We start from the raw sequence: 12,824 nt of genomic DNA, 5'->3' as shown, positions 1-12,824 counted from the left end.
CCTTACCCTTATTGATCCCGTAGTTGAAATTGTCTAGGAGCAGGAGCACGGATGCAAAATACATCCATGAGCAGGAGTCACCATGGATGCAGGGGTCACTTGCAGGTGCCAGGTGGGAGCTTCTCGCGAGATTTTGAAGTATCTCGTCTCCTCGTTCAGGAAAAAAATTGACCATGATAAACAGAAAAAAATTACCACAAAAAACAGAAAAAAATACCCCGAAAAACAGAAAAAAATTACCCCAAAAAACAGAAAAAATTACACCAAAAAACAGAAAAATAAATAAATTACTCCGAAAAACAGAAAAAAATACTCGGAAAAACAGGGCTTTTTTAATTTGTCAAGTGAATGCAATAAGCTTCTGTAAAAACTAGACTAAAACTGCGATGGAAAAAAATGACTAAAATGTTGCTAAAACTAATAAGCATTTTTGTCTCAAGACTAAAACTAACACTGTGTCTCAAATCACATACTTCCGTTAGTACACTTCCATGTACTATATACTACGTGCACTATGTACTCATTGGCGTAGTGCGCGAATTTGGACAAGGTAGTGTTGTCTCAAACCAAACACAGGTTGTGCACTCACCGGAAATGACGACCGCAAATGAGCTAGTTAGCAAACTAGCATTAGCATTTGCATTGTCATTCGCGGTACGAAATCATTACAGACTGCTAAATTAACCCAATAAACATACTGCTGGCTTATACCCGACAACAGTATAGCGGTGCTTAGTGGTCCCTCCCCTTCTGCAATGTAGTCAAGATGGCGACCATTGAGGGCGAGAAGTGTCCATAGTTCCACACTCAACTTCTTGACCGTTTTGAACGCACCATCTGGGTACTCATAGTGCACTGCATTTTTCCATACTTCTCAGTGTGAACACACTTGTGCACTCAAAATATTAAGTGTAAGTACAGAAGTATGCGATTTGAGACACAGCATAAGACTAGATTTACACTGGCTGTCAAAATTACACTGCAATCTATAGTGAGCTAAACAGCATCACAGAAACACTGATTTGTAATGTAAAACTGCTTTATTCAGTGTTTAAATCACCATGTCGCTTTGTTTTGGAGAGGAGGAGACCTTGGAGGATAATTCTGCTCCTGGTAAAAACCTCCTGAACAATGAACACTAAAGGAATCCTAACCAGGAGTTCATGCTTGGCACACAGGAGTATTAGCTAGTTGCTATCTGTATTCCTTGCTGCTAGATGCCACTAAATCCTACACACGTCTCCTTTCAGCCTGAAGTGAGGCACCTGATAACTATCCTGACCTGGACACGATAAGTGGGGGAACAGGTTTCCATGGTAACCTAGGTCATTCTTATATAAACCTCCTTCATGAAACATAACTTCCTGAAAATAAGCCTGATTTACTGAAGTAAGCCGGGCTAACTGGTGATCTTGGTTAATGAAACACTCCCCTATTTAAGTATGAATGACATGACAGAGCAACAGGTTGATATAAGAATTCAGAGTGCAATTTAATGTTGTCATATCTGAGTTGTGAAGTTCAAAAACTTTCAAGAAAGTCTCATAACTGTTTAGAAAAAGAAGTGCATGAGAAGTTGTTTGTCCAAGTCCACATTTTATAGTACTAAGAGTGGCTAACACAGTATAATAAACAGAGTTACACACCGCCATCATTAGATAAAATCAACATTTATTATAAAAATACAACCAATTGTGTCACAGTCATGGCGTCCCGTATGGTCCTTCATCACAATTCAACACGGGAACGTGTCAAAGCGTGTGATGTTCCCCGATTCATAGAGCAAATGTGCTCTAAAACAAAATTCACACACACATACACACACACAAAAAAAGATAAAGAACAATGTGATTGAGCTCGGCTACCATGAGGATATAAAAATAGATAAGGACATAAGGTTCCTTCTCAGACAGGAAATGAAGGAGATGGACTGAGTCGTCTTTCACACATCACACTCATTATCCATTCCTCTCAGACGCCCCCCCTCCTCCCTCCATCACATGCTGACTTTTTGGAAAAGAGACAGAATCCGTCAGTGTGAAATGAGGTCAGCGATCGCGTCGCTGATGGAAAATCACCTACAGTACCCTCCAGACCACGGACGGACACATGCACACACACACACACACAGCCGGGGAGTACGTACACTTTCTCTTCCGCGCTCTCTCTCCGACACACACAGATGTGTTGCTAAAGGGTTGCCATGACAACTCCCTTAAATTCCCAGTCGGTCAGAGTGAGTGTGAGAGTCTGTGTGTGTGTGTGTGTGTGTGTGGATAGTGTAATCGAGTAGAGTCATTTAGGGCTCAGAGAGAAAGTCATTTTGTTGCAGAAATGTCGATTTTTAAGACAATTTCAGGACTGTGAGCTTCCAAATAAGCCTGCAGCTCGCAGGCTGTAACACTGAGAGGTTGTTTCAGCTATGACTAAACAGTCAGGAAATACTGTGCTCTCCCCTCCATTAATCACATCACTATCACTACGATTTATCAGCCTGACACCAGTCCTTTAGTTTGGCATTTAACACAATCACACCTCATTCATTTTATTTACAGCCAGCATCCTAAACAGATTAAACTGATTAGACGTGATCTACAAGTTAAGTGTTGCATCATAGATTTTGATTTCATCTCTGGTCCTATGATGAAATATCTCCATCGCAAAAAACACAACAGTCTGCTTTCATAAACAAGCAGCTAGAACAAACCACATGGATATTGCAACACTCGCAATACAGTAATTTATCTGTATTAGAGTAATGGGTTCGGGCACAAATAAAGTCTGATCCCCAGCAAAGGATCTGACATTAAAAACCCAGTGAAATGGAAAATAGACTTTCCCAGTTCTAATCTGGTGTCCCTGTATTAATTGTTCATTTATCTCGTTATGCCAAATATATGGTAAAAAACAAAGAAAAAACAAACAACAAAAAAAACTCCATATCGGAACGTTTTTACATCCAAATCCCTGCAATATCTTTTATTTCAAAATTGCTTCAACGTTTGATGACTCATCCAGCACTCAGGCGTTAAGCTCATCCAATCAAAAAAGAATTTGGGCGATAACAGTCATATAAAACTACACTTAATCATTTGCGGGTCGTTGTATCTAACGAACAAAATGAACAGAGATAGGAAGATATTTGTGTTTGGATATCAGTGGGTAAAACCTTTGCTTTCATTTCCAAAACTATTAAGTGGAGGTCTAATTCATTCATCTCTCCCATGTCCTCCTCTTGATCTACCAATGCAAACACAGTCTTTTAATATGGTGGGGTTTATATCCTCCTGAGTCCCTGTGTCTTCACATTTTGGGTTTACAGGACCTCATACTTCATTCTACTTGACTTAGACCTGTTGTCCTCCTTTGTGGACACTTTTTTGCGCCATCTAGTGGTGGTAAGACCACAATACACTAATCCATGTAAAAACAAGATGGCAGCCATCTCTGCCAAGTCAGTCTGCAGTTTATCTTGACACAAAAGGTCCAAAACCTGATCAAATGTTATGGTTGAAACTTGTTTCTCTATGATTAATAATGTTTGTAGTTTGATATGGCAACACGTTTGACTAATCTTAGTAACGGTAACAAGCTAAGACACTGTTAATTAGGATGCACTCGTTTGAGGACACTGGGACTTAATTATCGTCAACAATGTTTCGTTTTTTATACTTATCGTGTCCTACTAACCCCAAACAGCTAGGGGAAATTAAAAATGCATACCAGGTCAGGTCTCAGGAGGATATACACATTGCTGCTAATTTGGTAACACATCTGACACACCCACCAAACGAGAGCAAACATATCCATAAAGCCCTGGCAGATAGTGTACTAAGATTTCCAGGAAACATGTTTTCCAACCCAGAAACTGGAGCAAAACAGTGCAGACTGTTTTCAGACCGAACATGCCCCAGGTAAGGGAGGTGTGCGTGGAGCCAACAGTCTGCTGTAGCTCCGTATCGTGCTTAACTTGAAGCCCGCCACTTTTAAGTGTTCCAATCAAATGCACCAAATGCAAGAGATTTGATTAAAATCCTTCTTGTAAGTGTACTTGGCTCAAATATTCTGTTTAACTGGAAAATACATCACAGCACAGTAGCTAAAGACACTCTAAATTCTGTTTCACTGAGACTTTAAAATGATAATCCTGGAGATTTTCACAAAATAAAACCCATTATTTTCTATAATTATTTCCATTCTGGCAGTACCTCTCCATATAATACTTTTCATTCTTGGTGGCGGGGTCCGCCATTCCTGCGCTGGCTTTAAATTCTGTTTTTCAGCCTTGCTGTTTTATCTGATTAAAATTAGCCACGCTGTTTTCTGTCTAACATTATATCAGAGCTGTATTAAGTTACTGTTACCTCTCATGAAAGCTGGTAATTTTCTGCTGCTGCTGCTCCACATTAAAAGTATAAAACTGGCAGTACATGGGGCAGCTTTTATTGTGGAGGGAGTCACAACAAAGGCTTTTTAAAATAGTAGATCAGGTGTAACTATTGCCACAGATGTCACCCTGGGAAATATTTCCCTGTATACCATATAATGACTGGACAGTAAAAAAAAAGCTTCTCAGGTCCTGTCATTTACCTGTAAGGGCAGTGTAAGAGGCTATATACAGATAGCTCATAATCTGATCAGAGGTCAGCAGTCAGCTCCACATTTTAAACACTGTACCACGTTAAACATATAAAACACACACGATATGTTTATGTGAATAGCTTGCATAGGATAGCCAACGAGGCAACAGACTGTAGCAACAGCAAGCTTAGTAGAAATAGCTACAACAGCTGGTTATTGTAGGATCATTAAAGGAAAATTCCACCCTTTAATTCTGTCACATGTCAGATAACATTAACATGCTACATTCAGTACAATAGACATTTTGGGATGACACTGAAATATATCTTTTCCTTATCCACACTTTGTCTCAGCCTGTCTGATCTATTTTTATATCCCTTTGTGAGTTCCTACATCTCCCATGATGCTTTTCAAAAGCCTTTAAACATTGCTTAAGTGAATTTCGCACACAAGCCACATCTGCCTTCCTGTCAACGGTTGGTCAAGAACTTCTTTCTGTTTCCTCTTTTATGTTGAATCTCTGTTTGCACTGTTGCCACGGTTATCTGCAGAAATAGGGAGAAAATGCAGAGGCTGCCTGCAGGGGCTGTTTTCAATGAGGTTTCAGTGTTTCAGGGTGGAATTTTACTTTAACGATAGAAAAGTTTGGATACATTTAAAGTTACACTGACAACATCTGACTTAGAACACAGTTTTAGAACACATTCAATGATCTTTATGTGCCCCTGTTGGGTCGCCGGGGGCAGAGATAATAACAACCAGTCTGCCAAGAGATGCTCCCAGGAAAACATTCAGCAGAGAGAGGAACTAAAGTCAAGGCTCCAGATTCTGTACACTTTCTAATGTGTGGCTGGCATGTAGTCTCGTCTGTGTTCGTTTAAATTGACCACTTTTCAGTCAAACATACATATTTTTTTTTCACTTTAATGAATACGTAGAATTTTTGGAGATTGAGCCATTGGTCAACTTTACCCTTTTTAAAGACTTGTTTGCTGGTAGAAATGATTTACAAGAAACATATTGTATGACTGATTTAATATCTCACATTTTTATCTGCTGATATGAATTGACCAACACGCCAGTCTCCAAAAACCTCTTCTTGTGTGCCTCTAAGAACAGGGGCTTGAACTGTACAAAAAAAACAAAAACAAAATAAAACAAAAAAACAAGCTACATGTTTGTGATTTTTCCCTCCTTTGGCCTTCAGACCTGCAGAAGCTTCCTGAGGTCCTCGTCCATGCCTTGTGCACTCAGCTGCTCCAGGCTGTGGTAGCGGTGGATGACATTGTCGGCGGTCACTACCACCACCCTGACGCCATGAGTGTCCTCGCCGAGCTGGCATCCGATGGCAGAGCTCACGACCATGTCCAAGCCGCCGTGGCAACCGCCAGCGTTTCGGTGGTAATGGCCAGAGAACACAGCTTTCACCCCTGTGGCAATGAGAGAGGTGTGAGAGTGCTAGATTTCATCAAAGAAGAAACTACACAAATCCAAACATAGAATGGGTGGAACACAAGAGCTCAGAGCTGGGATAGGCAGAAATCTGGAAAAGGCAACAAAAAAAAAAAGGGTGAAAAAACCCCCCTGGCAAAATCTGCAGCTCTTCCCTCTGTCCTAAGCCCCTCCCACCAGACAACCACGGGCATGTACTCGCTCTTCATACAGTGACCCAGTGTTTCCCATACATTTGGATTTATTTCATCCTATTCCTTTTATCAGACCAAAATGAGATAAGAATTAGCTGCTATCCACCCTATGGTTCATTTGCCTCACTCTCCACCTCTGTGGACTGCTTAGCGGGGGGAAGACAGGCAGCAGTTCTGTAATAGACCTCTGGTTGGCAGCTGTAGCGTCCTGAATTTGGCCAGTGCAAACCTCACCAGTGCCAGGTGTCACAGCAGGCTGGTGGCCAGCGGCAGCACTGGGTCTAACCTGTGTAATGGCAGCAACATAAAGTTTTCATATCCGGTGAAGAGTCGGGGCTGTGCAGTTCCCTGGAGCTTGGGTTCGCACTGGCTGGATTTGGGTTGCTGTGGCTGATGACTGGGGGACCATTTCCGAAGCTGCTGTCTGCTCTCCCCCCAGTGAGGTGGTCTGTTGCGGCGGAAAGTGAGGTGGAGGACACATTGTGATTTGAGGCTCTAGCTAATGTTAGCTACATAAACTTGAACTTGAAGATGCAGGCATAAGCCTTTGGCTCCGGTTAGCAGAAGGCTAAACTATTAGCATAATTTTCTCTCCATCTCTGAAACACTTCGCCGATACTGACACATTTTCTCTCATTTACTGTCAGACTATCTTTTTGATAAGTCCGTCTTTTTTTGTTTTTGGGTTGCTTTGCAGTGTAGGCAGTTGGTGCTAATGCTGGAATAGCAACTTTCTCTGCAGGAATTTCCGCAATTGAATCAGGCTTTCATCAAAGGGACGTGCATGTGCATCTACATTTGTAGAACAACCAACAGGAACGCCCTCTCTCTGAAATGACCTGTGATTCCCCAAAATCTCCCGTCATGGCCTAGATTTTCTAAAGCCTGAAGGCAGAACAAGGAGGGGTGCAGAAGTTAGTGTTCTTTTAGACCATTAAAATACGCCCAAGGTTTGTTATGGGCGTTTTTTCCCCAATGACACCAAAATAAAACTGCCTACCACAGCTTTATAGTTGTTTTTTTTAGTGGCCTGATTTAGTTAGCCTCTGCTTACGTCACTGATCTAATCTGGGATGTTACTATGAATAGGCATCATGCTCTGTAGGGTGCCATGTAATTCACACCACATATAACCTCTCTGTCCCTCACGTATCCCAAATAAAGGTGCACAGCGTACAATTATTAACACCTCGAGGCCCAAGATGACCAAAATATGTCCACAAGGACTTTACAGGGTTAGTCATCAATGTTTGCTCAATGTTTGCTCCACCGGGGGATTCCTGGCTTTAAATAACTCACTTCACAGCCCAAACAAGAACCTGCTGCTCAGTTTCTGATGGATGAATGAATAATTTAGTTATACATTAACATAATACCATTATTAGTCACACCTGTTCATTTTATAAGTATACGCAACAGCAGTGCACTGCTAAAGTGTAATCTAAAATCATTTCTTTAATGCATTAGCATCTACTACAACTGTCTGGACAAAATGTTTTACAGGTAGAAGGGAGGAAAACAGAAACAGGAAAGTAGAGAGATGGAGAGGAAGGGACGGAAGGAAGTAATGGGAGAAACAGAAAAGAGAAACTAAAAAAGAGAGAAAATGTAAAGATAGAAATACAGAGAGTAAGAAAAAGATGCGATGGAAAGGAAGGATGGAAGGAAGGAAGGAAAAAATAAAGAGAGGAGAGAGAAGAACAAAAAAAATCAGAAAGAAGAGAGGAAGGAAAGAAAGAATGGAGGAAAGAAAGAGAGGATGAAATAATAAATGAGTAAAGACAGAAAGAAAAGATAGGAAGGAAGGAAGGAAGGAAGGAAGGAGAAGATGACAGAAATAATGAACATAAGGGCCCTGACATAACAAGTCAATGGTCGGCCATCGGTCAATGTTGGGCCTTTAGTGAGTTGGGCCCGAGTTAGTGCGGTGTGTCCTGCACTGTTGGCCCTCGTTGGCCCCTGCTGGCTGTTTTTTGGCCGATTCAGCACGTCAGTGAATAAAATCACTCTGACTGGCAGTTCAGCTCAGCGCACCAGAATCAAAATGGAAGTGAGGAAAGTAAACAAAGAGCTGAAGTCATGAGGGAGTGAGCTCAAAACAAACTCCTTCCATAAGGTAGGATTATTTTTCTTTATCCAAGGGGTTCTTTAGCCGAAACATTATTGTTCTCTGGCGCATGGTAAAAATGCTCTGTTTCTTCAACATCGGATTGCATTGTTAATGTGCTAACTGGCTACTAGCAACTTGAATCCGTTCCGTTGGTCTTCCGGTTTCCCTTTTGAATGACAAATACAGACTGCAACGTCTGCTGGTGTAGAAAGCTATTTCCTCTCACGCAGGTGCAGAACGTACGTGCTTGTTGGCTGTTGGCTGCAGTCATTGCGGTGTGTTCTTTTGCAACTTTGTGGCCAAGACATGCCGATGTCACGTAACGCAGCAGGGGACGCAGCAGGGGGCGTCGCTAATTCTCTGAAGTCGGTTTGGTGTGTCTGGGCCTTAACCTAGGAAGGAAAAGGAAAACTAGGAACTAAGAAAGGAGAGAGAAGAGAGAGGAGGATAGGGAGGAAATAAGGAAGGAGGGAAGGAAGGGGGAAAGACAAAAGGAAAAATATGAAAGAAAGAAAAAGAAGACAAATGGTAAGGAAGGATGGACGGTAGGAAGGAAAAAATAAAGAAGAGGACAGGAAGAACAGAAAAAAGTTGGAGGAAAGAAAGAAAGAAAGAAAGAAAGAAAGAAAGAAAGAAAGAAAGAAAGAACAGGACATACTTGGGAGCCTTTCACTTGTAGCATATTTTGAAAAACCTGGGGAACTTTCATTAAGGGAGCCACGATTTTCAATTTATTTTCAATTACACACAACATCATTAATAGCACGGTGAGGGTATGGCTCGGCCCTGCGGCACTGGCGCTGTGTCACTACAGTTGAAATGACTGCACACTTAAAATGGCATGCCGAAACAAGCCTCACTGTGAATGAGGGGTGCAAAATGAGTTATTCTGCTTTGTGTGTGAAAGTAGCACTTCTGACTGTGTGAATTTGTTTCTTAAGTTTTAGGGGAACAAATTCGACACTCTGATAAGTTGGTGTCATTTTTGGCCAATTTACACTTGAACGAGGGGTAAACAGGAGGTCAGGATTTGGATTAAAGAAAATACTTGGTCAGGCGTTTTATGCTTTAAGATAAGAGTATAAGGGAACGACACAACAGTTTCAGGTTATATTATTTGTGAAATTTCTTCGTAAAAATAGTGATACAGTACATGTGTGTATTTTAACTCTGCGTGTGCCTGCATGTTTCAAAGTGCCTGCGTGTAAAGGTGAGGGGATTTGATTTTAAAATGAGTCTACTGCAGGCTTTCGGCAGAGAAAATGAGCTGCTCTATTTTCCAATGGCAAGTGTTTCCATGGAGGGAAGTCTGGCTGCTCGCTGCCTCGTCTCCAGAGAGACACTCAGCCAAAAAAAAAAAGAAGGAAAAAAAAAGAAAAAAAAGAAAACTGGCAACAAAAGAGGATGAATTGCAGTCTGAGCATGAGAAAGACATCGGTCTGTCCCAGAAATCTGCACAACAAAGACGAGGAAGATCCCTCCAAAAAAAAAGGATAACAAAAACTACGTATCCGCGTGCTGTTACTACTTCCATGTCAGCACCGTGAAATTGCCCCGAACCATCAACTCCGCCACTCTGCATAATCAAACAGCACCAGAATACAAATGTGACCTAAATTTATTTTAATATTCAGAGCTATGTGAGGACAGCGGTTGCACATGCCGGACCATTAAATAATTAATCTGCCATAAATGGAAATTGATGGTTTAGGCCTGTATGTGTGTGTATGCCTGGGTTAAATTAATTTACAATCAAAACCTGGGGCAGCGCTGTATGAAGCCAACCCTCTCCTGATGTGTGGGTGGGCCTACAGCTATATCAAATTGGTATTTGTGGGAACGCCCGCAAAAAGTCACATTCTTTTATGCCGAGGGGGAAAACAAAGAATTTAGAAAAGTTGCTGTGTGGCTGTTTGCATGTCAAATAAACTTAAAGATACAGGGCTCTAGTTTCCCGGCACAGCGCAGGGTGGCGCAGGGTGGCGAACCCTGCGCAGAGCTAGTTTTGAGCAGCGCAACCCGAGGCGCGCTCAGTTTGGTAGTTTGGCAGACCGAGGTGCGCTGAGATGGGTGTTGCGGCGCAGCAGGGGGAGGTGTCGACAGATGCAGCTTGGCGCAGTGACAGTTTCGTGCCAAAAGGCTTTGCCGAAGCTGTGCTAAAAGCTCGCCATCTGAAACCAGGTCTACTGTCAGCGCAGGCGGAGCGCAGCCGGTGTAAGCCTAAGTTTGGCTGACCGACGGACAGTGCGCACACGTCACCAAAACCTCACAGGCAGGTTTCCAGAATGTCAGGCACATTAACGATGCAATAAATACCCAAAAAAACACTATTCAATGCAACTATCTGCAATCAGCACATAAATGTATCTCTATATCGACTGTCCCGTCACATCTGATGTCAGATCAAAGGGGATTGGCACCGTTTGGCACGTTTGGCACGCGTAATGGAAACCCAACCTGATTTGATTAACACAGCTGCAAACTAATGAGTTCACATCCCTCTCAGCCAACCACAAACAGCCACAGCATCAGATAGGGAGTATATATTCAGCATCTGTCATCTTAGAAAAGTCAAAAGAAAAGAAACAGAGTGAGACTGCGAGAGAGAAAGAGAGAGCGCGCGCGCACGAGAGAAACGCAACATTGATTTACAATTGTGGTGACCTCCTCCCAGGCTACCTTTGCATCATCAGCCCGTGGAGGTCTGCTCGCAGTTCCGTATATTCGGACACTGCGAGCTTGGACCTCCCGGACCAAAACATCAGTTTCCTCCTGGGAGAAGTTTGGCCGTCTGACGCTGCTGCTCTCTTCTGCCATGGCGAATTGAGTAAACTCTCATTACGCCTTCGCGCGGCGCATTTAAGGGCGAGGAGAGGGGCTCATTTGATTGGTGTGATGTGTGTAAAACCCATTCCACGCCTTCTCTCCTCCTTCTTTCCAACTTGCACAGGTAGGAGGGACGAAGGTGGGAAAGAGGAGTAGCTGCGCCAGGCGCATGGTGTGCCAAACTTGCAAAATCCGCCTGGCCACACCCAGTTGGCGAAGCGCAGGTGCGCTGCGCCCCCGCCTCGCCCGGTCTGCAAAACTAGAGCCCACAGACTTAAAGGGTATTTTTCAAAGTGGACCCTATTTGTCATGTTTTTGTGTCTAAGTGATTAATGGGAGCAACGTTTTTTGAAATTAGTCCAGTGTTGAGCAAGAGCAGCGGGCAGGTTGCAATATAACCACACAAGGTATGTTCAAACCTTCAATTTACGTCCACTTTATTGCTTTTTCCTTCCACAGACTGTGAAAATAATGGACGTAGCTACCTTGACAACACCTACTTTGATCAACCATAACAAACTTTGGTTTGGTTGAAATAAACCCTTAATTCAACAAGTCAGATGTAAAAACATGCTGGTTTTACACATGCTTAAATGTACATACACAATTTATGTCCACTCAAAGAGCTTGTTTTTGACATAGACTGTAAAAGAAATAATGGACGTAGCTACCATGACGTCACCCACTGGTTTGTGGAGTCATGTTCTGAAGCCTTGAATTTGGCATTATGGCCGTTGCCATCTTGGTTTTTTGGAGTTAGAAGTGACCATATTTGGGCGAGAGGGTGGAGCTGGAGAGGAGCGAGGGGTGGATCTGTCGGGTAACTCAAAGTGAACCACCCTTAATTATGCGTACCACACCACTGGGCTATCCCATGATTGAATTCACCACATATGTTAGCTACAGTAGCTGCATGGGTAGCCAGCTCATCTAATGCTAATGGTAAGTTAGCAAGTTAACGTGACTAAGTTTTGGCTATTTCATTAGAATGAAATGACAAAACATAATTAAACTTAACATGAATAAAACTTGAATAACTTAAATCCTACATGCACATTATTTCTGCCTGAGTCACGTCAGATAAACTTTCACCAGCAATGAATGATCCCACACTACTTCACAATGTCAACAAAGTCCATCTTCTGTTGTTTGCTGTTTTGATTGAGAAACTACAGAAATTACCTATTGTGGGTGTAAAACATTGTCTGTTGAAACTCTTACAAAATGTTTGAAACCATGTGCACAGAGTCTGACATGCTCCTGACAAGAATTAAGATTTCTTTGCCTCTGTAAATTGTTTTATTAATTGACATTACTTTGATTATAACTGTTTTGACTCCATGTCAGATTTGTGAAATGTTCTGCTGTCTGGTAAGTGTTTGTAATGTTCTGTCATTAAGTAAGAGCTTAAAATAGCTTAAGTAACAATTAACAATTTAGTTTCTGCAAACTTTCACTCACAAAAATGAACTTTAAAACTTATATATATATATATATATACACTGCTCAAAAAAATAAAGGGAACACTAAAATAACACATCCCAGATCTGAATGAATGAAAAATTCTTATTAAATATTGTGTTCTTTACATAGTTGAATGTGCTGACAACAAAATCACACAAAAATTATCAATGGAAATCAAATTTATTAACCCATGGAGG

General features: G+C 41.9%; 1 protein-coding gene across 1 annotated transcript in view; it reads right to left on the bottom strand.

The window, feature by feature from the left end:
• Window positions 1-1,654: 1,654 nt before the first annotated feature.
• cpped1 (calcineurin-like phosphoesterase domain containing 1) overlaps window positions 1,655-12,824 on the bottom strand; it is a 58,061-nt gene continuing 46,891 nt past the window's right edge. Inside the window, exon 5 of the mRNA XM_050060817.1 lies at window positions 1,655-6,011. Coding sequence (XP_049916774.1) covers window positions 5,785-6,011 — 227 coding nt within the window. The 3' untranslated portion in view covers window positions 1,655-5,784. The remainder of the gene's footprint in view (window positions 6,012-12,824) is intronic.

This window comes from Epinephelus moara, chromosome 13 (assembly GCF_006386435.1).
Source record: "Epinephelus moara isolate mb chromosome 13, YSFRI_EMoa_1.0, whole genome shotgun sequence".
NCBI classification, from domain to species: domain Eukaryota; kingdom Metazoa; phylum Chordata; class Actinopteri; order Perciformes; family Serranidae; genus Epinephelus; species Epinephelus moara.
Note: the sequence above shows the minus strand (reverse complement) of the source record. Positions and strands in the feature narration are given on the sequence as shown.